The sequence below is a fragment of the Phacochoerus africanus genome, chromosome 13, assembly GCF_016906955.1.
Source record: "Phacochoerus africanus isolate WHEZ1 chromosome 13, ROS_Pafr_v1, whole genome shotgun sequence".
NCBI classification, from domain to species: Eukaryota; Metazoa; Chordata; class Mammalia; order Artiodactyla; family Suidae; genus Phacochoerus; species Phacochoerus africanus.
This window is the reverse complement of record NC_062556.1, coordinates 19,207,861-19,235,684: the sequence shown is the minus strand read 5'-3', so window position 1 is coordinate 19,235,684 and position 27,824 is coordinate 19,207,861. Positions and strand designations below refer to the sequence as shown.

Here is a 27,824-nt window from a genome sequence, read left to right as displayed (position 1 = left end):
TCTGTTCTTTTTAATTTGCAATTTATTTTTTAGAAATGATGTTATAAATGAATTACTTGGTTTTGGGGACCATTCAAAAGAGCTTTTTAAAAACAGTTTCCCTTAGGGAGTTCCCATTGTAACGAACCTGCCTAATGTCCTTGAGGATATGGGTTTGATCCCTGGCCTCCCTGTGGGTCGGGGATCCAGTGTTGCCGTGATCTGTGGTGTAGGTCACAGATGAGGCTCGAATCCCACTTGGCTGTGGCTGGCAGCTGTAGCAGCTGTTGCTCCGATTCGACCCTTCACCTGGGAACCTCCATGTGGTACGGGTGCAGCCCTAAAAAGCAAAAAAAAAAAAAAACAACAAAAAACCCAAAAACCCAGTTTCCCTTAGGATGAAGATAATCCATCCACTAGTAAGCACTATATATAAAATTTTTCATATTATTTATTAAATTTTCTATGTAAAAGTTTATTTACAACCGAGAGCGCTTAGGTCGTATCTTCCCTCATTTGTAACGTCTGGGGTTGGATTTGGCACACAGGCATTAATTAAAGAGTTTAGGTATTGGGAGGTAGTAAAGATTCTGGAAGGTAGTAGTAACTTCATATATTAACAAAAGACCAGGTACCTGGCTATCAAAGGTCCAAAATTGCAGTAGCAATTCATATTCTTGGTAGTTACATACCAGTCAAATTATATATTTCTCAGTTGGGTGTACAAAGTTTGCTGATGTTCATTTTCTATTTTCTACTACTCAGATGCATGACATTTAAATACCAATATCTATAATTAAGATTTATACCTCTAATTTCAGTATTTTGATTGTAGAATATGAAGACAAAACTCCTTGATAAAGTAGTGTCTTAGGTTCCTTTTAATTTTTTGTGGATGTAATACATGTATCTTTATACATTCTTTTGGTAAACTAGCTACTTGGTTGATATTTTCTCAGAACAGATTTCTAAGTTCAGAAGCAGTCATTAAGATGCTGGAAAGCTGTTTTCCATGCTCAAAACTTTTTTCTTCTTATTTCTCTTGCTTTAAAGGAAGTTAGTATGGAAAGGAAGAGTAGTTAAATTATCTGTTCTTTATAAAGATGTTAAAAACAGTGGGTATAGTTTTGGGGGAGGGAGGAGTTGGGATTGTCGCTTTAAGGAAACAAAAAGTAAATTTTCAGAGTTCTATTAACACAGATTTTCTAGGTAAAGGGGAAAGAGAAAACCCTCTGAATGTATTACTTAAAGTGCAACACCAACACAGGAAAATAACTTTGGTACTCTTTTTATCTTTGTGAAGATTTACCCAGGATTTAAAGTTCTAGATGAGAAAACTATCTGTTATGTATTACTTCGTGAGGAATCATAAAACTTTTGATTCATTTCCCAGTCGATAAGCAGGCAACAAAAATTTCTCTAGTAAGCACAGTAAGTAACAGTTATCTGATGACTCTTTTGCTTGTATTTTAAAGGAATATCCAGGCTTTAAGATCTGGCTCACAGATATTTAAGCCAGCCAGGAAAAGTTCAAAGAAATCTCACTTAGCAACTCTCCTGCCCCATTCTCAAAAGTTTAGGTTTAAAGTGCTAAATGTATTTGTTTTTTCTGAAATGTGCTATTGAAAAAAGGCACTTCAAGGTCAAGTGAAGAAAACATGTTTATATACTTCTCTTGGGATGTGAAGAACTATACTTAATTTCTTCAATAGTTTTATTTTGTAAGGATTTATTTTACTTTAGGTTTATCTAATGGAAACCGTGCCTCGCTAAAGAAAGTGCCCCACTGTTATTCACTTGAAAATGGGTTTACTTAATTAGTAAATGACTATATCTGAAATCATTGCAGCCCAAACCCAGAAAACAGCAAAAATTAAATTTAAATCTTTAGAACAAAGAGTGTCCAAATTTGAAAGATTAAGATCTAAATATCAGATAGGTCAAATGCTAAATTTAATTGTATGTTTTTCTCAAATAAAAAGAATTCTTTTTTAGTTAACTTTGGAAAACTGCTTGAATTTGTAAAAATAAAAGATGTCTCAGAAAATGAATAAGTTTCAGTGTAGCTGGTGCTTCATATCTAAATTATAGCTCAAAGCGATACCTTTTTTATATTTAGTGAAATGAAAATGTAATTGTACTTAAGTTATTGAGCCCTGTAGTTTTGCTGCTTCTTATAGAAGGAACTATGTCCTTTATAAATTATTTTGACATACAATAACATTTTGCCTACTGAAATAATAAATTCAGCTATTTAATATTTGGATTTAATGGTCAAAAAATGTACGTTGATCACTTCCAAAGTGTCAGCTATAATATTTCACTATCACACTATGTTGTTTCTCTGATCTAAAATACTTAAAATACAAGTTATTTATTGTGACATAAATATAACTTTAAATTATAGCTGAAGTAGCATTTTTATTTTTAAAAATTTTACTTAGCAAAATAACGTTTTGTTAGTTTCCTCCTTCTCAATTTTTGTAGCATATATCATTTTGAAATTGGGTGCTTTTACTTCCAGAAAATGGATCATGTACTATGTAGATAGCATCTTGTTTTTATGAATTGCATGCAAAGACAAAATATCCTAAATATTATCTGTGAGTGAATCTGCTCCAGGTCCTCAAATAGTGTCAGTGTGTCATTCTACTGAAGACCACTTTTTTTTTTTTTTTTTTACTGTTTTTGGAAAGTGCTCTAAAAATACTTACTGATTATTCCAAATTACTCTTTCTCATTTATGTTGTTATAGTTTGAGAAACATGATTAATAGTTTCAATTCAGATTGAAATCAAAATTAGATATATGTTGAATAAAAGCATTAAACATTTAAGTGAAACTCTTAATATTTGTTAATTATCTTATATAAAATTACTAAGAAATTCAAAGACCACATAGATGGTCACCACATGACTTAAATCATAGTTACTTTTAGACTTTAAACAACTCCATTAGGGATTTTTTTTTTTAATGAGGAGAAAGATATAAAACAAAATGGCTTAGAAAAATAAAATGGAGTGTATACAAGAATAGAATACATTTTAATGCTTAGCACATTGAATACGTTTTTTGTAACACTAAAAGCTTTAAAATGTCCATGTGTTCATTTCCTTGCAGAGGTCGGGAAATAGTCGTCCAAGAAAACACTTTCACAGTTGAAGGAACTTGGAAGTTCTGTCCCAGTTTAGTCCCGGTGTTTTTATTTCAGGCAGCTTATACTGTAGTAGATTCAGTGTCAAATATCTTACTTTTTAAGATCTGTAGGTTATGTTGAATAAAGTTTTCTGTGCTTTGAACTTCAGAGAATCTAGAGTCACTTCTCCTGGTAGACCAGCTTTTCATTTTTATCGAATTCTGAATCGTGTCCGACGTGAAGTAGTAAACGATAGGGTCAAAGCAGCAGTTTAAAACAGCAATGCAGAGAGTGATCGGATACATGGTCCTCACTGCTCTGGCTGCTGAGCAGTTCACAAGTGTCTGTGTTCTCATAAGAGAATACAAGATAAGGTTGACATTGTAAGGCACAAAACAGAAGCAGAAGATGACCAAATGTACAAAAATCATTTTTAAAATCTTCGTTTTGTTTATTTTGCTTCTACTTAATGTAACAGGTTTATTTAAAGTTCTTAGCACCATACTAGAACAAGTTACATTTAAAATTAGAGGAATAAAAAATCCCACTATTTCAATGAAAATTACAATCCTTGAGAGATAAGTTTTCCATGTGGCTTCTGGAAAATTTTCAAAGCAGGCTTCTAAGGTATTGTTACCCTTAGAGTGAGTAGACTGAAAAAAAACTGCTGGTGCACTTCCTCCCATCACAGTTAACCATACAGCAATGCAAACAATTTTTGCGTTTCGTTTAGTTCTTAAGGTCTTTGACTTAAACGGGTAGACAATTGCCAGAAATCTGTCAGCACTAATACAGGTTAAGAACAGAATGCTTCCATACATGTTGGTATAAAACAGCATCACTGAAATTTTACAGAGTAAATCTCCAAATGGCCAATTCCGTGTGGCAAAGTAAAAAATCCTGAAGGGTAAGGTAAAAACGAAAAGCAAGTCGGACATGGCCAAGTTAATCATGTACGTTGTGGTTTCATTTCGCACTTTTAGAGTGCAGATGAAAATGTAGATGGCCACGCAGTTGGATATTAACCCAAGCACAAACACCATGCTAAACATGCACCCATACAAAGTGTACTTAAAGGAGTCATCGTAGTCGCAGTGGGAGCTGTTACTGCTTACCATTATAAAGCACGTCCAGTTTTCGGGTCGAAGTCCTTTGGTCAGCTGCCGTCTCCTTTGGTATTCAGATTGTGACCACTTTATAACCTCCACCGTATTTGCAAATCTTTGGATCTTTGCGTGGTTTTATAAATATTTCCTTTTTCTTCCAAAGACACATGGAATTTGTTGCTGTAACGTTTCCACTTGGTTCTTCAACAAGAAGATATTTTCGTTTTCTAGTCTTCAGAAAAATCCGTGATTCCAAGGCTCAGTTTAAAAAACGCAGTCAATGAAGCCAACCCATTGGATTATACATTTTAAGTAAAAGCTGAGTTCAGAGACAGAATAAAACGACTGGTCTGGTAAACTTCTGTTTCAGAAGTCAAGATGAGTATTCTGAAATGAAAGTTTCTTTATACTCCAGAATGTTTAAGCTAAAGTTAGCAATTTTGTTTTGCTTTCCAGTGCAGAGTTTCAGAGACGTAAACATTCCCAGTTCGGTCTCATTTACTTCTTGCTCCTTTTAAATGAAGTTTTCCGTAATCCTACATTGGATGCCAGATGGCAGTAGGCAGAGGAGTCTTTCAAAGGTTCCAAATAGATTCCCAAGCGTGTTAGCTCTTGCTGAATCGAGGCCTTTTCCTCTGTAACCAGCTGTATTGTGAGACGGACTTTCTCTGAGGAGAAAAAGAAAGGCTTGCTGGATTTGTAGTATGACATCACAGGAAGAAGAGGCTGGGCTTGGACAAAGAAAGGTTTCAGCCCAGTTTGTTTGCAGTTCCTTTAATCTGATAATGTGTCTGCTGGGAATATACCTAGGAGGCTTGCAAAGGCCACTGACTGTTTAGCTGAGCAGTCTGCCCATTAACTCTTTTTTTGCGGAAACGCATTCTGGAATGTTGACCATTTCTCAGGGAGTTTGCTTTTCTTTCCTTTCTTTTTTATTCTTTCTCTCTTTTTGGTAGTAGTTGAGAGAGGAAAAAAATCAGTATGTATTTAGGATAGGACTTTTTTAAAACTGAAATTTGTAGGTGTACTTCTAAATTGAAATTGTTGGTGATAATATAGCATTAAAAAGGAACTGTTTAATGACTGTAAAAGAAATTTAGTTATAAAAAGGATTTGAGTTGAGAGACCAAGTTTTGCACTCTTGGCTTCTGTTTTCCACAGTTGCTCCTCAAGATTTAATTTGTTTTAATTGCCATGATTGTGTGTGGCTCCAATCCTGGATCTCTTCACTTTTCGATTAACAATTTTCTAACATCCTTTCCTCTTTCTCATAAAATTAAATTAAAATTTTATAGCACTTTTAATTTTTTAATTACCACTTTTACCAAAGAATAAATTTTAAAATGTTTATGTTTGGCATAGTTTTAATTTTACAGAATGAAATTGTATCTTTTTAAACAAAATATTTTCCCCTAAATTGATCGAAATAAATTTTGTAAAATAAAAGTTACACTACTTGGCTAAATTTTAGGTTCCTGATTTTAATTCCCCCCGCCCTCACCTACTCCTCCTAATAATTTGACATTAATTATATATTGGAATGTAGGTCAGATTTTGTTTTCATTTAAAAGCTCATGTGAGTGGTTTCTCTGTGTTTAAAGTAGACTCATTTTTTAAAGCCCAAAGAAATTAGAAGGAAGTATGTGTGGGAAAGGGGTAGTTGAATGTAGATAGTATTTCCTCAAGGATTATGTTTTTTCTTATTCTAAATTACCATTTTTTTCAGAAAAGACTATAGTTTGGTTTAATGTTACTATTTTCTAGCTTGGTTCCATTTGAGCTGAAACTATTCCTTGCAGGTGTCAATTAAGGACATTTGGTGAATTTAAGAGCACTTTATTTTTCTTTCTCAGTTACTTAACTAATTTAAAACTGATATTTTAGGAGTTCCCATCATGGTGCAGTGGAAACGAATCTGACTAGGAACCATGAGGTTGCAAGTTTGATCCCTGGCCTCACTCAGTGGGTTAAGGATCCGGCATTGCCGTGAGCTGTGGTATAGGTCTCAGAAGCAGCTCAGATCTGGTGTTGCTGTGGCCGTGGTGTAGGCCAGCAGCTATAGCCCCAATTTGACCCCTAGCCTGGGAACCTCCATATGCCATGAGTGCAGCCCTAAGAAGACAAAAGACAGAAAAACCCCCAAAACCAGAAAACAAACAAAACCCTGATATTTTTTACTCACATGTTTTATGCTGATTTTCCCCCTTTTAAACTTGGGTTACTCTCATGCTCAGTGACTTGCGTTGTTTGTTGATGAATCCACCCGAGTTGTAACCTATTTTTATTGTTGTGAGTAGAAGATTTATCTATAATCAGGTGACATGAAAAATATGAGTATTGCTTATAATCAATAAACCTAAAACTTTAAAGGGCTGAATTTCTTTGTATCGTATTGGTATGGAAAAGAGGTAGTATGTGTTCATTTAGGAAGACAGATGGAAACTTTGAACAGTGATGAGAGCCTGTGTTCTCGTTGGAGGAGATTTCTGTTACAGTTTCTCAGCAATCTACTTTTGAACTGATAATCTCTTCTTTAGTCATCACTAAAGAGTGAAATATAAGCAGTTATGTGCCTTGACCTTGTTTATTCCTGCTTTTATTTTGAATATGGTATTGTCCCATAAAATATACTTATTCAGTATTGGAATGTCCTTACACATATTGATGTTATTCAGTTGATGTTAACTTTACAGTTCTTTCGTATTTTTTTCCATGTTTGAGTTACTGGTGCTTAAAAATGGATAGATCACTATTTTGTTGAATTAAACTTTTTGTTATCATCAGCATATTAGTATATGTTTGTATTTCCAATTTTCACATGATGCTTGACCCTTAGTCATACTCACATGTTTGCCAAGAAATGAATTATACTGATAAACTGGAATTTTATTGAGTTGTTTCTACTGAATGACAGCAGTAGCAGAGAGACTATCTGTTTCAACAGCAAGAAGATATTTGGATGCTGGATTTTTCAAGATACTTAATTTGACTTTTAATTAAGGAACCAAAGTGAAGTTAAAGATTTTAATAGGTGCTTTTGTGTTTGATAGATTCAGAGACCAAACTAATTTAATGTGAGATTTGTATGCTTCTGAAAGTTAAGTCTGGGAATCAGTTTGTTTCTTATATGGGGCATTTTAGGGGGTGAAGTAACTGTAGCTAATTTGAAATTCAATGAATCTCATATACAGCTCACCACTTTAAAGATCTTTATTATATCAAGGTTGGTAACCAGTTACTAGCATATAAAATAGATGTTTTATTCATCACTATAGTAATGATGTAATTGTATTCTAGTTGTGTAACTAGTTTTTTTGTTATCAGTTTGAGAGAAGATATCCTGTTAACTATTATAAGTATTTGAGTAACTTCTGAGTTCTTGACTAAATTTCTGCTCCAACTGTAGCTTTGAGAAGGCCAGAAGGGAGTTCTTTGGTGACCACAGCACAGCCCAAAAAAAAGGGGGGGGGGGGCGGGGGTGGAGAAGGCAAGAAATCTGACTCTTTTCCATGCCTGTTTCAAAATAGGATTTATGGAACACCCACTATAAACAAAGAATATGTAACTTGCGCTCCTGCTCCTTGGCCATTCTCCCTTTCTGGGTTTGTTTTTGTTTTTTGTTTTTTGGTCCTTTTAGGGCCACACCCGAGGCATATGGAGGTTCCTAGACTAGGGGTCAAATTGGAGCTGTGCTACTGGCCTACACCACAGCTACAACAACTTGGGATCTGAGCCACATCTGTGACCTATATCACAGCTCATGGCAATGCCAGATCCTTAACCTACTGAGCAAGGCCAGAGATCCAGCTGCATCCTCATGGATACTAGTCAGATTGTTTTCTGCTAAGCCATGACAGGAACTCCCCTTTTTTTTTTTTCCGAATTGGTTATTTCTAGCCTTGATGATAGTATCAGTTTTATTTTGTCCCTTCTTTATTCTCTCTGCTGTCTTTTTACTAACCCTGTCACTTTTATCTATATGGTGGTTATAGTATCTTGTCTTATTTCTAGTCCTACCCTCTTTCCATTTCCCCTGCCAGACAGTCACAAATCAAGTCACAAATGATCAACTAAGTATTTATTTATATGCTCTTGCTTCCAAAAAGAATTTAAAGCAGATTATACTTTTAAAACTGTCAAACTGATGAAACTAAATATTTAAGATTTTAGCATTTTTATTATATGAAATTATACCTACATTTAAAAGTTAAAAAGAAAGTGTGGAACAGTTAATATTTTTAGATGTGAGAAATGTACGAGAAATTATTCTAAACATTACTCATATCCATTCTAAAAATCATTCATTTTTAATGTAATACATGTTTGCAAAAAGCAAAAAATAAAAACCTGTGACGATTACACATTAAAAAAGCTTTTCCTCTATAAAAGACCTTTCCTTTCCAAAACACAAGTAAGATACCATGTCTTTTTATTATAAAATTAATCAAAGAGGAATTTTCACAACTGTAAAGTATTCTCTCATTAAAGGTTTTGATGGCCATAATTGGAGTTGTACTTAACATTGAGAATATGAGATAATGTAAAAAAAAAAATTGAATGAGAGTGTATGTGAAATAACTATGTTCACATTTAAAACAAAGTGTGGAACAGTGAAATTTTAAAATATAAGAACAGTGTTCTGAATTTATTTTATTCATTTTGAAAGTAGCACACGTTTGCCCTGATGAGAAGTGATTCTTCAGGGTCTTTTTCCATCTCAAATTTATAGCTATGGACGTTCCCATCGTGGCGCAGTGGGAACGAATCTGACTAGGAACCATGAGGTTGTGGGTTCGATCCCTGGCCTCGCTCAGTGGGTTAAGGATCCGGCGTTGCTGTGAGCTGTGTGTAGGTCGCAGACACGGCTGGGATCTGGCATTGCTGTGGCTCTGGTGTAGGCTGGCAGCAATAACTCTAATTAGACCCCTAGCCTGGGAACCTCCATATGCCATGGGTGCGGCCCTATAAAGACAAAAGACCAAAAAAAAAAAAAAAATTACAGCTATGAAAAAAGCCAGAGTTGGAGTTCTCTTGTGGTGCAGTGGATTAAGGATGTAGCATTGTCACTGCAGCAGCTTGGGTCACTGCTTGGGTGTGGCTTTGATCCCTGCCCCTGGAAACTTTCACACATCATGGATGTGGCAAAAAAAAAAAAAGCCAAAATCTTCTCGTTTTAGATTCTTCTGAAGCCTGTTACAGTAATTTTTTTCTTTTAAAAAATTATTTTTTTATTTATGTATAGTTGATTTACAGTGCTGTATGATAAATTTTCTATTTAAGTTTAGAAACAAAACTTTCTCAGTTTGAGAATAGAACATGTATAATTTATATTGATAGAATATATGTATTTTATGTCCAAATATCTTTTAACCTAATAGGAAAATTTATTAAATTGTAGACAAATTTAGTATTACTAAATGGGGATCATTACCATTCTGTCATTACCTAAAAGTGATTTACCTTTTTGTCATTACTGCAAATGCAACTCTTTACTAGAGCATGAGTTCGGAGGGTTGAACCAGCTGGTGGGGTTGGGTGGGAGTAGAAGAAGAAAGATTTCAAAGGTAATGTATGATGATTTATAGCAAAGTAAAAGCAGACAAGAATGGTGGTTGAAGCAGCTTCAAGCAAAGAGGTAAAGGAAGTGCAGAGGAGCAGGAATGCTGTGGTGGTGTAAGACCTAGAACTTGAGTGAGGGTATTCATCACTTCCAGCACTTCCCTTGTCCCTTCCTCCTTTTTTCCTGTCTCTGCCTGCTTCCTGCTCCTTCATCAGCCCCTCTTAAAATCTTACTTCATTTTTGTGTGGAGGAGACCTCCCAATCTCATCAGTTCCTTTTTTGTACTTCTTCAGGCCTTGTTAAAATGTCTGGCTTTTAGGACATACAATCCGGTTAGGATTAGAAAACAAAGAAATAATTGCAGTGTAGAGTGTAACAGTAGATGTTTGTACAACATGGAGATAAGGGCCTCCAGAGGAGATAATGTCTAGAGAAAGCTAGCCTTTAAAGCTGGATAAAAGTTTGGAATTTCTAATCTTGAAGGTGAAAGCCATGCCTGGTAATAATGTCTTAGTATAGTCCCATTAATATAGTCAGTCAGGCCTTTACCACAAACACAGAAAATGACTTGAGTGACTGTTTTCTCAGTTCTCGGAAGGATGCTGCATAACTAGTTTCACTCTAAATTCCTAGAAGAGGACTGAGTATATACACTTGACTAAATTTCTTTTTTTTCTCTTTTTTTTTTTTTTTAACAAATGACAGATTTTTAAGATCTAGCTCTATGAATATATTGCAGGTACACTTAAAAGCATAAACACATTTCACTTTGAGCATTTATGTACATGTTTTTCTTTTAACCCAAAGATGGCCTCTTTAAATAGATATTAATGCTTAAAAGCATATGGAAGCTTTAATCAGTAAGATTCTAAGCCACTAGCAATCCATTCCCAGAACAAAATTTCCATGATCACGTCTTTTATTGGTTTGCCAGTGTGATCATTTCAGTCATCTTATTTCACATTCTTGGAAAATTGGAGGATTTCCTATCAAAATCACAAGTTACCAGTGCTGCCTCAGAAAGGTTACAAACAAAAGAGGGGAGGGACTGACTCTACAAAGGGGCCCCCTTTAAAGCCCAGCCTTTTGTTGTTGATTTTTTTAGTTAAAGCAAGTGGACTGTTTCAGACTGGCAAAAAAAAAAAAAAAAAAAAAAGGAAAGAAAGAAAAAAAAGATTGCTGGATTGTTGTCCTGGTTCTATAGGGAAATAGGATAGGCACATTTAAATTATTTTTCTTATGTTAATTACTGGTGTGCTGATATTTGTTTATTCAGTAGCAAATACTTACTGAGTGCCAAATGTGTGCCAAGTGCTCTTCTAGGTGATGGGAATATAGCAGCGAATGAAACAATTCCTGAGCCTTAACTTTTATTTAGAAGGAGCCAGGCAGTCAATAAACAAACAGTTATATAGTTGGTCATGTGGCGATAAGTTCTCTATGAAAAAGTACGTTTAGGAGAAAAAGGGACATGTTCTATATAGAGTTCTAGGAAGGGCTTGTTGACAAGGGGACATTTGAAGAGAGACTGGGAAGAAGTAAAAGGAATAAATCATGTAGATATCTCAGGGAATTAACCTTCACCTGCTAAACAATCTTAAGAAAGGTTCTCCTCGGTCTTTATGTCTCATCTTCTGTAACTTCACTCATCATGTTCATGTCCCCAAGATGTTCATGGCAATTGGAAATTTCTGAATAGTTTTTAATTTGATAGATTTCTCTGTGTCTGTTTCTGATTTCTGTTTTATGTAACACATCATAAACTGGGACTGGTTTGGTTTGGTTTTGACTACTTGACAGTATTCTTCAAGCTAAATACATCTGGGAGACCTTTTGTCTTGCATTAAAAGGAGCCCCAGGGAGTTCCCATTGTGTTGCAGCGGAAATGAATCTGACTAATATTTATGAGGATGCCAGTTTGATTCCTGGCTTCACACTGTGGGTCAGGGATCTGGGGGGCCTTGCCTCGAGCTGTGGTGGAGGTCTGTAGGTTGCAGACACAGCTTGGATTGCTTGTGGCTGTGCCTGTGGCCGGCAGCTGCAGCTCAGATTTTACCCCTAGCCTGGAAACTTTCATATGCTGCTGGTGCAGCCCTACAGAAAAAAAAGGAGCTCCAGGTCAATAGTTCCATTTCAAGCCAGATCCCACCCTGACTCCTGCGTCCTCCGATAATTATTAGGTTCGCCTCTTGCTCCTGATGCTTTGGCTGGCACCCTGTTACCTCAAGGGATTGAATTTTCCTCTACTGAGTTCAGTTTGCCAATAGTAGTGACATCTGACAGCCTATTTTAACTTGTCCATAAAACTGCCAACTTTTTAAAAAATGTCCTTCCCCACCGGGTTCTACAAGAATTAAGTCATTAGCCACTGCAGTCACTGACCTTTAACACCTCCCCAAAGGAGTTCAGAGTGGAATGAAGCCCTCTGTGCCCTGGCAAAACTGGCAGAACAAGCCTGTAGTGAGTTAGATATTTTCAGGAGAAATTTTTTATGAACCTCGATTCTTGCATCTTCCCATACTTAGAAAGACACTGGAACCATTAACTAAGGTATCTGTTCCTTGTGACTAGCAGCAGCCTTGTCCTGAGATAGGTGTTTGGTTGAATGAAACCCCTTCCACAAAAATCACATATATACTGACCTCCCTAGTAACCTCCCTGGTAATGTTGCCGTGAGCTGTGGTGTGGATCACAGATTCGGCTTGGATCCTAAGTTGCTGTGGCTGTGGTGTAGGCCAGTGGCTACAGCTCTGATTAGACTCCTAGCCTGGGAACCTCCATATGCTGCAGGAGCGGCCCAAGAAATGGCAAAAAGACAAAAAAAAAAAAAAAAGAATCTGACTGCAGTGACTTGGACTGCTGTGGAGATACCGGTTCAATCCCTGCCCCAGCACAGTGGGTTAAAGGATCTGGCATTGCTGCAGTGTGGCATAGGTTGAAGCTGCAGCTCAGAATGAACCCCTGGCCCAGGAACTTCCATATGCCGTGAGTGCCAGCCATTTAAAAAAAAAAAAAAAGATTAGGTGCCTGGATGGGACTAAGGGTAATTTTAAGATTTGTACTGTGGGTGATGAGGTGGTTGATAACAATTAACCAAAGAAGATGTTGAAGGAGTCCTAGTTGATTGGTGATGAGGGTAATGAGTTCATGTTGATGTTTGAATGTGTTAATATTTGAGACATTTGGCACATGTACATGTGGAGATCTGAGGTGTCTAGTTGGAAATACTGGATCTGGAATTTGAAAGAGTAGTTTTAGTCATAAATGTAGATTGATTGATTGATTGATTGATTGATTTTTTTGTCTTTTTGCCATTTCTTGGGCTGCTCCCTCGGCATACGGAGGTTCCCAGGCTAGGGGTCGAATCAGAGCTGTAGCTGCCCGCCTACACCACAGCCACAGCAACACGGGATCCGAGCCGCGTCTGCAACCTACATCACAGCTCACGGCAACGCCGGATCGTTAACCCACTGAGCAAGGGCAGGGACGGAACCCGCAACCTCATGGTTCCTAGTCGGATTCGTTAACTACTGCGCCACGATGGGAATTCCACAAATGTAGATTTAGGAGTAATATATGTAAATAAAGCCATGATAGTGGCTTAACCAGCATATGGCAAGAGGATCCTGAAAAGTGATTAAAGAAGTAGTGAAGTTAAATGTGAAAGAACTGTCAGAAAGTCAAAGCCTACCCCAAATTTTCTGTTTTCTATTCTAGTTTTCTTTTGCAAGGCAAAGTGGTCTTATAATGATTTAGCTCAGGATAACACAAAAATGTTTCCTGTAATGTAGATCCAATAGTATTTCTTAAAATAACCCAGAAAACAATAGCAGTTCCTGTCTTCCACTTGCCGTATTGTTAACTTTTTTACTAGCACCAGAGACCTTGTACTTACTTGGATAATCAAAATGTCTTTTAGGAACACCTTGACCTGAGAGCCTTTAAGTCCTTCTCTATCAGGAGACGTTCACACTTGCTTTGGAAATGTGTGTTAATATGAAAGATCATGTGGAGTAGACTTACAGCTTCTACTTTTTCTACCCATATTGCTTATTAAGTGAGATTTATACTAATCTTGCTGACAGGGAGAGTCTGGATTCCTTCACATGATTAAGTGGCAAAACAAAATGAAATGTTGTCCAGGGAGTGATTATTGCTGAGAGTTAGTTTAGATAAGTAGTAACATAAGACAGCTTGTCTGAGACCCAGAGAAATCGTCTGCATCCTGGATGGAAACAGTGCTATAGATATAAAGACATACATTTTCAAAAGTTAAATATTTGATTAAGTATTTTATTTACAGATTTTTTAAAAAAAATCAGTTGTATTATTTATCTCCTGCTATATAAGAAATTACCCCCAAACTTAACAATTTAATAAAACAATGAATGTTTATTATTGCACGTGATTTCTGAAGGTCGGAGTCTGGGAGTGGTGTAGCTGTGTGGTTTTGGCTCCATTTCTCTCAGCAGAGTTCCTTAAGTTGTCACTCAAGGCTGCAGTCAGGATTAGTCTTTCCTGGCATTGTAGAGTCTGGCTTCCAGGTTCACTCATGGGGTTGTTGGCAGCCCCGTTTCTTCACTGGTTGTTCACCAGAGGCTTCATTTGTTTGCTGCCTGGACCTCCATAGCGCTGCTCCCTCCATGGCAGCTGCTTTCCCCTAGGGCTAGAGCTTCTAGGGAGAGTGTCTAAGATGGAAACGGTAGGTTTTTAATAAGCTAATGTCAACTGGCGTGCCATCACTTCTGCTGTATGCCACGCACCACACAGATGAACCCTATACAAGAGTATAGGGGAGGGGTCTATACAAGAGTATAAATACCCAGTGGCAAGAATTATTTGGGTTCTCTTGGAGGCCAGCTGCCACAGTTGATATTTAGTGTCAGAAAGCAAATAATACCATCCACTTTATTCTTTGTGCTTTGCTGTGTTTAATTAAACCCATGATATGGCTATATCATATAACATTGTAGAAATATTTACTGAGTGTCTACTATATGCTAGGCACTTGGGTTTTATTTTAAGAACTCTTCAGAAGTCTCATCTGGATCCTGTTAGTCACCTGCTTAAAATCCTTTAAAGAGTTTATCCCTTGCTGTTGCCTTGCTGTGCAGTCTGCGGCTTAGCTTTCTGGAACTAAGCATCTCTGTCCAAGGAGTTTATGTCCTGGATGAGGTTCTGAGTACTTTACACTTAGCATCTCATTCCGTGGTCAAAACCACCCCCTGAGGAAGTATTATTTTCCTCATTTTACAAGTGACCTACGTGAAATTTTTCTGGGGCCGCATTTTTCCTTTTCTTGCTGCTGAGCCATCTATTCTGCTTTTCACTTGAAATAACTTCTGTTCTTTCTTTAGGACTCAGCTCAGATATAACTTCTTCCAAGAACTTTTGCCTAATCTGGATTAGGTGTCCCTCTCCTGATTTTCTTCTGTGGCACCCTGTGCAGCCTTTTATTGTGGAACTTATTACTTTCTATTGCAATAATTAAAAAATGGATAAGAAAAAAAAGAATCCTACAGGCATTCTAAGCATGACTTAGGCCATTGAAATCTAGGCTTGAAGTGCATCATTACAGTTTCTGAACTCCTGTAACACTTAAAGATATGCCACACAGTTTAACAATGCTTGTTTGAATATATAGATTTTTATATAATAGTTTAACAGTCAATTTTATTATTTTATAATAACTTTGTAGATCTTTTTCATTGTAATTAAGTACAGAATTTAACGTCACGGCTGTACCGATGTGCTGAAACTGAACTGTGCCAGGAGAAGCTTATGTTACCTTTACATGTCAAGTCACTGTTGTACCTCTCTCTGCCAACCTTGATTTTTAAGGCTCTGTGGCAAGAATGGACAAAGTTTCCAAAGCCAGAGCAGGCAGAGAAAAGTAACATGTATATATCAACAAAACCCGATTATTTGGCACCTAGGCCCAGCCTGTAAGCCAACTCCTCCTGACTCAGACTTAGTTTGGTTTCAAAATTGGAAACTTTAAGGATAATGAAATTCTAGGGCCTCGGAGTAGGTCCACCTAGAAGTAGAAGGGACAGAGCCCAAGCAAGACCAGTGAAATCCTTCAATAATGTGGGCTGAATTTTCCAAGTTTGTTTTATCTTTTTGAAAACAACGGAGTATTCAGTCATTAATTTTTGGCACAAAACTTTGGCACTGTGAATAGGATAAACCTGCCACAGTATTTACTGTCATGGAGTAATGTGTTATGGGTAACATGTACTAGTTAGACTTTCCATAAGCAAAAATCTGGTGATTTTCATTCTCTGCTATAGATGCCTTGGTTAAGAGGCAGAAATTGTTTGAGGAAAATGACTTAATTGTGGTCATTTAATTGTAGGATATGTTTTGTTTTTTTACTTCTTTACAAGCCCATGTCATTAGCTTATTGATAATTTAATGATTCCTACTTCAGCAGGATAGGCATTCCTCACCTTTGCACTCTAACCTGCCCTTTTTTGGTCTTTTCTGTTCAGTCATAACCCTCTCTAGCTTCAAAATTTGGCAAAACATCCTTGAATTTTATCATATTCACTTATGCTGTCTTCCTTTCATAAACTGTCATGCTCTGTTCCGTTAGCTGGTGTTAATTGTTAGTATTACTTTACTCAGATGAAAGCCACTACTTAGATGGCACTTCAGGCGTGCCCCTAATGACTATAGCAAAGAATGCCTCCAAAATAGAAATTAGTACATTATGGTGGTTATAGAATAAACCTGTATTACTTATTTTTAAAAGGTTTTGTTTAACTTAGTTTATTGTGGTTTTAGTCACACAGAGCTTTTTAGATTCTGTGTAGTCAGTTCATCTTTGGTTTTGGTCAAACTTCCAAAGTCCTTCCTTATCAAGAAGTTATAAAGAAGGGGGGGTAAATGGATGAGAAGGGAAAAAAAAAGGTAATTGTGTGAGGTAATGAATGCTGATTAGCTGGATTGTAGTGGTCATTTCACAGTGTGTATTTATTTGAAACCATCACATTGTACATCTTAAATATATACAGTTTTTTCAGTTATCCTCTAATAAAGGTGAAAACAGATTTTAAAAAGAAGGTATAATGGAGTTCCCATCGTGGCACAGTGGTTAACGAATCTGACTGGGAACCATGAGGTTGCAGGTTCGGTCCCTACCCTTGCTCAGTGGGTTAAGGATCTGGCGTTGCCGTGAGCTGTGCTGTAGGTCACAGACGCGGCTCAGATCCTGCGTTGCTGTGGCTCTGGTGTAGGCTACGGCTCCGATTAGACCCCTAGCCTGGAAACCTCCATATGCCACGGGAGCGGCCCAAGAAATAGCAAAAAAAAAAAAAAAGACAAAAAAAAAAAATAAAAAGAAGGTATAAGGATATTTTCTTACACTCACTTCTAATAATTTTTCATTTTTTAATATAAGTAATTGATTATATATTATGGAGTATAATCTTTTTTCAAATTGTTAATTTTTCAAACATTATTGAATAAACTATCTTCATAATTTCGCAAAATCTACCTATATTCTGCAGTGTCTTGTATTTTTACTTTGTGGTCCATCTCTCTTCCTTTTGGTATAAACCTAGCGCCTTGGCAGTCTGTCTGTATTCTTGCCTTTCTTAGTTCAAGCACAGGGAGAGTAGAATATATAGGGCCCTCATTCTTAGGGACTTGCAAGCTGTCATTCTCAGAAAGTTAAAATTTTTGAATCCTTTTTTTTTTTTTTTTGTCTTTTTAGGGCCCCACCTGTGGCATGTGCAAATTCCCAGGATAGGGGACTAATCAGAGCTGTGGCTGCGGCCACAGTCACAGCAACACAGGATACGAGCTGAGTCGGCGACTTACACCATGGTTCATGGCATTGCCGGATCCTTAACACACTGATTGAGGTCAGGGATTGAACCTGGATCCTCATAGATACTAGTCGGATTCATTACTGTTGAGCCACAATGGGAACTCCTGAATCATTATTTTTAATGGTTCTTACTGCCAGTCTTAACTTTTTGTAAATGATATTTTTAAAATTATGCCTTTAAATGTTTTGCTTGGTATATGAAATATAATTATTTTTCTTACTAATTTCCTTCTAACAGTACAGAAACCTTGCTAATCTCTCTCATCCTAATAATTTCTTTGTAGATCCTTTTGAGTTTTTTTTTATTGACAAATCATTTGTGAATAATGCTGTTTTTCTTCTTTCTTCCTTTCCAATCTTTTGATCTTGTGTTTCTTTTTCTTGTCTTTTTGAGCTGACTGGAACCTCAAGTACAATGCTGAATAGCATTATGATAATGGGACATCCTTCTCTTATCTCTGATTTTTAATGTTTCACCACTATTCAATGTTTGCTGTAGATTTTTTGTTTGTTCATAGATGCTATTCATCAAATTAGGAAGTACCTTTTTGTTCCTGGTTTTCTGAGAGTTTTCTTTTTTTAATTACAAATGGGTTTTCTAAATTTTTTCTGCACTGATTTTTGACAAGACTTTTTTTTTTTTTTTGGTCTTTTCTGGGGCCGCACCCAAGGCATATGGAGGTTCCCAGGCTAGGGGTCTAATCGGAGCTGTAGCTGCCGACCTACGCCACAGCCACAGCAACGTGGGATCCGAGCCATGTCTGTAACCTGTACCACAGCTCATGGCAACGCCAGATCCTTAACCCACTGAGCGAGGCCAGGGATCAGACCCGCAACCTCATGGCTCCTGGTCGGATTCATTGACCACTGAGCCACGATGGGAAAGCCCCAATTTTTTTTTTTTTTTTTGGTCTTTTTGCTATTTCTTGGGCTGCTCCCGCGGCATATGGAGGTTCCCAGGCTAGGGGTCGAATCGGAGCTGTAGCCACCAGCCTACACCAGAGCCACAGCAACGCGGGATCCGAGCCGGGTCTGCAACCTACACCACAGCTCACGGCAACGCCGGATCCTTAACCCACTGAGCAAGGGCAGGGATTGAACCCACAACCTCATGGTTCCTAGTCGGATTCGTTAACCACTGCGCCACACGGGAACTCCCCCAATTTTTTTTACCTTAGATTTATTAGTGAGGTTAATTGCCCTATGGATTTTCTTTTCTCTCTCTCTCTCTTTTTTTTTGGCTGCATCTGCGACATACAGAAGTTCCCAGGCCAGGAATCGAATCTGAGCCAGAGCTGTGACCTACACCACAGCTGTGGCAACTCCAGGTCCTTAACCACTCCACTGGGCCAGAGATAGAACTGGTGCTTCCACAGACACAAGCTGGATCATTAACCCACTTTGCCACAGTGGGAACTCATATAGCTTTTCTAAAGTTGAACTAATCTTGCAACCTGGATAAACACAACTTGATAACTGACATATTCTCTTTTTAACACTGCTTATTTGGGTTGCTGATATTTCTTGTTCGTGATTTTTTAAATTTCTGTTTAAGGGCTATAATGTCATTGACAGTTTTTCGAACCTTTTTCTTTTTTTGGTCTTTTTTTGGGCCTCACCTGCAGCATATGGAGCTTCCCAGGCTAGGGATCTAATTGGAGCTGTAGCTGCCAGCCACAATCACTGCAGATCTGAGCCGCATCTGAGACCCACACCACAGCTCATGGCAACGCCAGATCCTTAACCCGCTGAGTGAGGCCAGGGATCGAACCCACAACCTCATAGTTCCCAGTGGGATTCGTTTCCACTGCGCCACCATGGGAACTCCTAAAATCATTGTTGTACTAGCCCCATAAAATGAGATGGAGAATGTTTTTACTTTTTCCATTCTCAGAAGAGTATAAGTGGAATTTTCTGTTCCTTGATATTTGGTAGAATTCACTGGTAAAACCAGAGGTACTTGATGTTTTCTTTGTGGGAAGACTTTTAATTACTGATTCAAATTCTTTAATAGTTTATAAGACTATTGAAGTTTATTTCTTATTGAGTTTTGTTAATTTATATTTTTGTGCAATTTTCCATTTTGTCTAAGTTCTGATTTATTAACATAAAATTATTCATTACAGCCCCCTGTTGTTTTTCTAGTCTTTGTAATGAAGGCCTCATTTTTGTTCCTAATACTGGTTTTTTTTTTTTTTTTTTGGACCACACCCACCACATAATGGAAGTTCCCAGGCTAGGGGTCAAATCAGAGCTACACCTGCCGGCCTATGCCACAGCCACAGCAATGTGGGATCTGAGCAGCGTTTGCAACCTATACCCCAGCCCACGACAGTACCGGATCCTTAACCCACTGAGAAAGGGCAAGGATTGAACCCAAGTCCTCATGGATACTAGTTGGATTCGTTACTGCTGAGCCACAATGGGAACTCCATGTTTCTAATACTGTTTATCTTTCTCTTCTCTTTTTCTCAGTCAGTCTGACTAGAGGTTTGTTTAATTTTATTATTTATTTCAAAGAATCAGTTATTAGCTTTGTTGACCAAACCAAGTATTTTATTTTTCTTTTCAGTTTCATTAAATCGTGCTCATATTTTTATTATTTATTTCTTCCTTCTTCTTTCTTTGGGTCTTTTCTGTGTCTCTTCCCCTAACTTTTAATTTCTTTTCAAATACAAGGATTTAAAGTTATACATTTTCCTAGATCTTTGTGTATAGTACCAAAATTGGCAATCATTCTTTTCAAAATGGAGAAAAGAATCTTATTCTGACTTCAAAATTGATATTGTCCATTATGACTAAATTCATAATGCTTACCATGTCAAACAGTATGATTTTGATAGTGTTTGTGGGCAAATTATATTTACCAGTGTTGTTTTAATGTCATCTTGTTTCATGTAGGATTCACCTTTATTTGATCTTATTAAACAAGCAAAGGACAGAGAAGGACCAGCTGATCACCTTGAATCTGCTTGTACTCTTATTAACCTTCCTCTCCAGAGTAATCACACTGCAGCAGATATGTAAGTAGAATATCTGTTTGTATTGTCCATTCAACCTGCAAATAGATCTGAGCATCGTGTAATGCAAGACGTTATATGGAAGCTGTAGGGAATAGAATTTTGAATAAGACATTGTTCTGGCTTTCAGGGATCAGGAACATAAGATGCATGACCCAAATAAAGCTCATAGACAGTAGTACAAAGTCCTCATGAGTCACTCAGGTTTGGTTCATGGCAGAGATTGCAATTTAGATAGGCCGCAAAGGTGGAGTAGATCTCAACATGGAAACTGGAGAGGAGGGAAGAGGCAGAAAGAGCGTGAACCCCAAAGGGTAACAGCCAGGAAAGCGGAAAACATCTTTCAGGGAGTGCAGCTCAGTGCATTTGGAGTGAAGAATAGGATAGTGTGGGGTAAGAGACTAATAAAATAGATGATTAGCCTGTGATGATGTGATGAAAGAAGCAAGCAAGAACTCACATTTATTGAGGGTTCATTATGTGCTGGACAGTTTCTTAGCAGCCCTGCAGGGTAATGGACACTGCTGTCAACCTCAGTTATCTGTGAAAAAGGAATTAGAGAAATAAGGTAACTTGCCAAAAGTCAGCAGAAGTCAAACCCAAGCAGTCTGACCCCATAGTCCATGCTCTTAACCATTCTGTCTACATTGCCTTTCAGTAGAAATGTGCCTGGTGGTATGTTTCTGTTTAGTTCTGCATAGGAATTAACGTTACAGTGGTCTGTGATTAGTGCAGGGACTGTTTTCCAGAAATGTCATTTCTGTGCTTATTTGTACCCCAAAACGTTTCTAGCATATGGAGCCTCTGCCTTCATGTATAAATTTGTTTGCTAGGTAATACATTAATATAAATAAGTTAAGCCTTATCTTTCTCTTTAATTCATTAAGCAGTTATCTCTTAAGTGCCAGGAGGTGTTGTAGGTGCTGGGAATACAAAGACAAGTAAGGTGGACTAGGTCCTTCCCCTCAGAGAGCTTACACTCAGGAGGAGGGAAATAGTGAATAAGTAAACTAATCCAGAAGGTCATTTTAGAGAATAGTAAGTTCTGTCATGAAAATAAACAGAACGATGTGAAAGAGAAGCTGAGAGAGTAATAGAATATTTAGGGAAGTGCCCTCTGGTGAAGTGATATTTGATCTGAGACTTCAAGAACAATTGGATGCTGGACAGACAAAATCTGCATGATATGCATTCCAGGCAGAGCAACAGTAAGTCTTGGGCCTTGGGTGATCAAACTTAGCTGGTCTGAGGACCAGAAAGAAATCTCAGTGCGGCTGGAGTAAAGCGAGCAAGAGGAGAATGGGACAGGGCGGGTTGGAGAGGCAAACTGGGGCTAGACCTCACAGGTTTCCATAGGCCATAGGAAGGAGTTTAGATTTTATTTATTTATTTTTTTGTCTTTTTAGGGCCACACCCGCAGCACATGAAAGTTGCCAGGCTAGGGGTCAAATGGGAGCTACAGCTGCTGGCCTATACCACAGCTCACGGCAACACAAGATCCTTAACCCACTGAGCAAGGTCAGGGATCAAACCTGTGTCCTCATGGATACTAGTCAGATTCATTTCCACTCAGCCACAACAGGAGCTCCAAGTTTTAGTTTTAGAAGGGAAGCAGGAAGGTATTACAGCTTTAAGCAGGGATCCAGCCTGCTATAATTTGTGTGTGTGTTTTTGTTTTGTTTTTTTGGTCTTTTTGCCTTTTCTAGGGCTGCTCCTGCAGCTTATGGAGGTTCCCAGTCTAGGAGTCTCATCAGAGCCGTAGCTGCCGGCCTACGCCACAGCCACAGCAACTTGGGATCCAAGCCACATCTGCAACCTGCACCACAGCTCACGGCAACGCTGGATCCTTAACCCACTGAGCAAGGCCAGGGACCAAACCCGCAACCTCATGGTTCCTAGTCGGATTCGTTAACCACTGAGCCGCGACGGGAACTCCTATAATTTGTGTTTTAAGGACTGCTTTCTGACTGCCATTTGAAGTACAGATGCGGTTGGAGGAGGGAAAGGAACAGGGCAAGGAAGAAAATAAGACCAGTTTGGAGACAATTGGAATAGTCCAAGTGAGAAATGTAAATGACTTGATCTAAGAAATGTTAGTGGAGAGAGAAAGAAGTGGACAGATCTAGGGTGTATTTTAGAGAAAGATTTAATAGAACTTTCTTTTTCATTGGCCTTGAAGATTGAGAAAAGGAAAGAAATTAAAAATAGCTCCTAGAGTGACTTAATAAACTGGATGTAATGTGGAGCCATTTCTTGAAATGGGAAAAATGGAGGGAAAATCAAGAATTCCATTTTGGCCTTCTCAAATCTGAGACTCAAAAAGTGAAGTCTAGTAAGTAAGTGAATATTTTCACCTGGAATTCAAGGGAGATTAACTTCTACCCCAATTAAGTCAGTCTACAGTATTGGTGGCGAATTGAGGAGAATTCCAAGTGTGACGGGAGGCTAGATCCTGATCCTTAGACGGTCACGATGGCGATTCCCCTTTCCTGCGGCACTAGGTAGTGGACTGCGTGTGGTAGAAACATCTGTAGCAAGGCACACGTCTACTTCCTGCTCAGAATTATTTCTGTTACTAAAAAAAAAAAATTTAGAAAGTAGATCTGGAGTTTCCCTCTAAAATAAAAGATAGCACAGAGCAATAGAAAGTCAGAAGTTGAGAGAGAGTACTTCCTAATATCTCTGCCTTGATTTATGCCTGACATATTTAGTATACAGGTGTAAATCTGCTTTAATAATGCTATCTGAAATATTAGTCATATAATTCTATACTGTGTAATTTAGGAAGGCATATGTGTGTGTAACTTAAGTCTTCTATATGTGGACCATAGTTATAAATGAAACATTTTTAAACAAAGAATCAGAGAAATTGATATTTTGATATCAATGGCTTATTATTTTAATTAGGAGTCATTTTACATCAGTCCCACTATAATTATTAAAATCGAACATATAAACACATACAGCTGTGGTTTTCAATAAGGTAGGAATTCCCACTAGAAGCCATTTATTAAAATAAAATTAGAAATGATGACAAGCTTAGTTTTCCTATTAAGCTCCTTTTTCCAACTTATATTTAAGTAGGAATTTGGTATAGAATAACAGATTAAATAGACAAGATGTGTTTGGATGCATGTCTACAGCCGTGTGTGTGTGTGTGTGTGTGTGTGTGTGTGTGTGTGTGTGTGTGACAGAAAGTGATGGAGATTCTTAGCAAACTTCAAATGAAGACTTTTCCTTTGAATATATCCAGGTATCTTTCTCCTTTAAGATCCCCCAAGAAAAAAGGGTCGACTACACGTGTAAATTCTACTGCAAATTCAGAGGCACAAGCAACCTCAACCTTCCAGACTCAGAAGCCACTGAAATCTACCTCCCTTTCACTCTTTTACAAAAAAGGTCAGTAGATGATAACTTTGAAGAGTGTGGACTCTGAAACCAGGCTGACTAGATTCAAATCATGGCACTTCTGCTTAGTAAGCGTGACTTTGGAAAAGTCACTTAATGTCTTTGTGCCACAGTTTCCTCTTCCATAAGATGGAAATAATAATAATGTACCCTATGAGTTTTGAGGTAATTAAATGAATTAATACATAAAATACTTCCAACAGTGCCTTGCACATAGTAAGCACTCAGAAAGTGTTAGATGTTGTTATTGTTGCTATTGCTGCTATACTTTCAAGTTAATGTTTGGAAATATTTGCTGTTATCATGACTTTTGCTGTTCAGGTGTGTGAGTTGAGATTATACAGTGTGCTGTGGCCTGGTGCATTGCATTTCTGGGTGGCCCAGTGGCATAGCATTCTCAGTTTGCATGTGGGTTGTGAAGGGGCGGGGAGGTGATTTGGTGTCTGTTGGATGTGTATATACATGCAAGTGCATGCCCGCTTGGAGCTCTTTGAAGGAAGGTGAAAGGTCAGATTCCTCTGTGATAAACCCTTTTTTTTCTGATTTTATTCAAGTCAGCAATATACTGAGCTTCATAGGCAAGATAGAGCAGTGTTTCCAAAGTGTTGTCCCCAACCAGCTGAATCCACCTCACCTGGTAAACTGTAGGAAGGATTTTTTTTTGGAGCCCCACCTTAGAATTACTCAATCAGAAACTCTAAGAAGAGGAAAAAGAATTCTTTTTGAATATTGATAGAATTTTCGACATTTTTTGTGATGAGGGATTACCAGTGGAACTGAAACAAACCCTCTTTGGGTCTGATTTCACAATATCTTAGGATCTTTCTTCTTCCACCTATGCCTCAGTTTTATGCTGTAATAATTTGCCTTCTATGTATATAGCATGGCACTAAGACTAGAAACCATTTATTCATAAGGGAAATAGTGGTAGAGATGAATTTAATGTTAAAATGCTGTTTAACAGCATTTTGATTATAGCAATTTCATGTTTTGAAAAAGTCCACTTGTGATAAGTCGAGAATAGATATGATTGATTCTCCTTATTTCTCCAGTGTACCGACTAGCATATCTTCGACTCAATACCCTGTGTGCACGCCTTCTGTCTGACCACACAGAACTAGAGCATATCATCTGGACCCTTTTCCAGCACACACTGCAAAATGAGTATGAACTCATGAGAGACAGGCATTTGGACCAGGTGAGAAAATTATGCACATCTTCTCTTCTCCCCCTTACTTGTTAGCTCTGTAACTGATTTCTTTTCCTTTTTTTTTTGTCTTTTTTTGTCTTTTTGCCATTTCTTGGGCTGCTCCCGCGGCACATGGAGGTTCCCAGGCTAGGGGTCGAATCAGAGCTGTAGCCACCAGCCTACGCCAGAGCCACAGCAACATGGGATCCAAGCCGCGTCTGTGACCTACACCACAGCTCACGGCAACACCGGATCCTTAACCCACTGAGCAAGGCCAGGGATTGAACCCCCAACCTCATGGTTCCTAGTCGGATTCGCCATGATGGGAACTCCTGCATGTGAATTTTAGGATCGGCTTGTCAATTTCTGCAAAGAAACCAGCTGGAATTTTGATAGGGATTGCTTTTAATCCTAGATCAATTTAGTAGTACTGTTGTCTTAACATTGTCTTATAGTCCATGAACATGTAATGTCTTTCCATTCACTTAGATCTTGAATTTCTTTCAACAATGATTTATAGTTTTCAGAGTACAAGTCTTGCACTTTTTAAAAAAGGATTTTATTCCCTTTAACTCTGTTGTAAACTTGTTTCCTCAGTTCTCTGTAAGATTTTTCATTACAAGTGTATAGAAATACAATTGATTTCTGTCTGTTGATCTTGTATCCTGCAACCTTGCTGAAGCCATTTATCAGTTCTAATAGTTTTTAGTGGATTCCTTAAGATTTTCAGTATATCAAATCCTATCATCTATGAATTGAGGTCATTTTACTTCTTCCTTTTAAATCTAGATGCCCTTTTATTTCATTTATTTGCCAAATTTTTCTGGCTAGACTCTCCAATTCAGTGGTGAATAGAAGTGATGAGAGAGAGGATTTACTTATTTTGTTACTGATCCTAGGGGTAAGTGTTCAGTCTTTCACCATTATAAATGTTAGCTGTGGGGTTTATGGGGTTGAGGAAGGTCCCTTATATGTCTAGTCTGTTGAATGATTTTTTTTTGTCTTTTGTCTTTTTTTTTTGTTGTTGTTGTTGCTATTTCTTGGGCCGCTCCCACGGCATATGGAGTCCCAGGCTAGGGGTTGAATCGGAGCTGTAGCCACCGGCCTATGCCAGAGCCACAGCAACGCGGGATCCGAGTCGCGTCTGCAACCTACACCACAGCTCACGGCAACGCCAGATCGTCAACCCACTGAACAAGGGCAGGGACCGAACCCGCAACCTCATGGTTCCTAGTCGGATTCGTTAAACACTGCGCCACGACGGGAACTCCTGTTGAATGATTTTATCATGATAGGGTGTTGAATTTTATCAAATGTTTTCTGTATCTATTGAGATGATCACTGGGTTTTTTCCTTTCATTATAGTGACATTTGGTATATTACATTAATTGATTTTCAGATCTTATATTTCTGGAATGAATTCCCCTTGCCAGAGTGTATATCCTTTGATATAATCCTGCTGGATTCAGCTTGTTTTTATTGAAGATTTTTTAGTAAATTTCTTGTGATACCCTGTTTTGGTATCAGAGAAATATTGCCCTCATAGTATTAATTGGGAAATATTCCTTCCTATTGTAATTTTGGAAGAGTTTGCGAAGAATTGGTGTTGATTGTGTAAATGTTTGGTAGAATTCACCACGGAAATTATTTGGGCTTGGGCTTTTTGTTTGTGGTTAGTTTTGGACTACTAATTCAAGCTCAGATTTTCTATTTCTTCTTGAGTTATTTTGGAAGTGTATGTCTTTCCATAAATTTTCCATTTCTTCTTAGGTATCTATCTTGTTGGTGATGTAACTGTTCATAATGTTCCCTTATAGTCCTTTTATTTTTGTAAGATCAGTGGTAATGTTTCCTGTAAGAATGATATTTTGGTCAAATGATGAATTGTTATATAAATATGTGTAACCTACAAATATGTATATTTTATGGGGGCATACTTGGACTATGAACTCTCTAATATGTTGGATTTTTTAAGCAGGCCACTTATTGCTTTATGGTTCTACTGCTTTTCTACAATAAGAGAGAGATAGTAAAGCTAAGGATTTCTAAATAGATTAGGTATCTGGAATCAGAAATATTTTTGTGAGAGGTACCTTAGGCAAAATATTGAAATAGGAGAAAAATGTCAATAGCAAAGATGATTCTTGGATGGCATTCTCAATAGGAGGAATAGTAGTATTGGGGCTGGTATTGAGGGGTATTGAGTAGGTATTCTTGATAACACGTGGGAGCAAGAATATTGCAGAAGACATGAGCATGTAAATTAGGCAGTAAAATTCAGACAGATTACAAATTTAAAGTCACAAAAAATCACTTCAGATTTTATTTCTGTGTTTAAAATATTCTCTTGAGGGAGTGGGATGAACTGGGGTTGGGGTTATAGATGCAAACTATTACATTTAGAATGAATAAGCAATGAGGACCTACTGTATAGCACAGGGAACTGTATCCCATCTCTTGTGATAGAAGATGGTGGAGTATGTTAAAAAATGTATATATATGTATGACTGGGTCAGTTTGCTGCAAGCAGAAATTGACACATCGTTAATCAACTATACTGAAATAAGATAAAACATCCTTTTCTTGAAA

The 27,824-nt window shown here is 37.7% G+C and overlaps 2 protein-coding genes across 3 annotated transcripts in view; one reads left to right on the top strand and one right to left on the bottom strand.

The window, feature by feature from the left end:
- Positions 1-27,824, top strand: part of RB1 (RB transcriptional corepressor 1) — a 131,925-nt gene that overhangs the window by 93,113 nt on the left and 10,988 nt on the right. Inside the window, exons 18-20 of one of the 2 annotated variants that reach the window (XM_047756420.1) lie at positions 20,520-20,641; positions 23,892-24,037; positions 25,099-25,244. In XM_047756420.1, the coding sequence (XP_047612376.1) occupies positions 20,520-20,641; positions 23,892-24,037; positions 25,099-25,244 (414 nt within the window). The remainder of the gene's footprint in view (positions 1-20,519; positions 20,642-23,891; positions 24,038-25,098; positions 25,245-27,824) is intronic. The other variant, XM_047756421.1, reaches the window with a different exon arrangement.
- Positions 2,897-5,042, bottom strand: LPAR6 (lysophosphatidic acid receptor 6). The gene has a single exon (XM_047756422.1). The coding sequence runs from the start codon at positions 4,231-4,233 to the stop codon at positions 3,196-3,198; it is 1,038 nt and encodes a 345-aa protein (XP_047612378.1). The 5' UTR covers positions 4,234-5,042; the 3' UTR covers positions 2,897-3,195.

Bases quoted from the DNA above. Each gene is read 5' to 3' on its own strand.
- LPAR6 (XM_047756422.1), bottom strand. From the start codon at position 4,233: ATGGTAAGCAGTAACAGCTCCCACTGCGACTACGATGACTCCTTTAAG.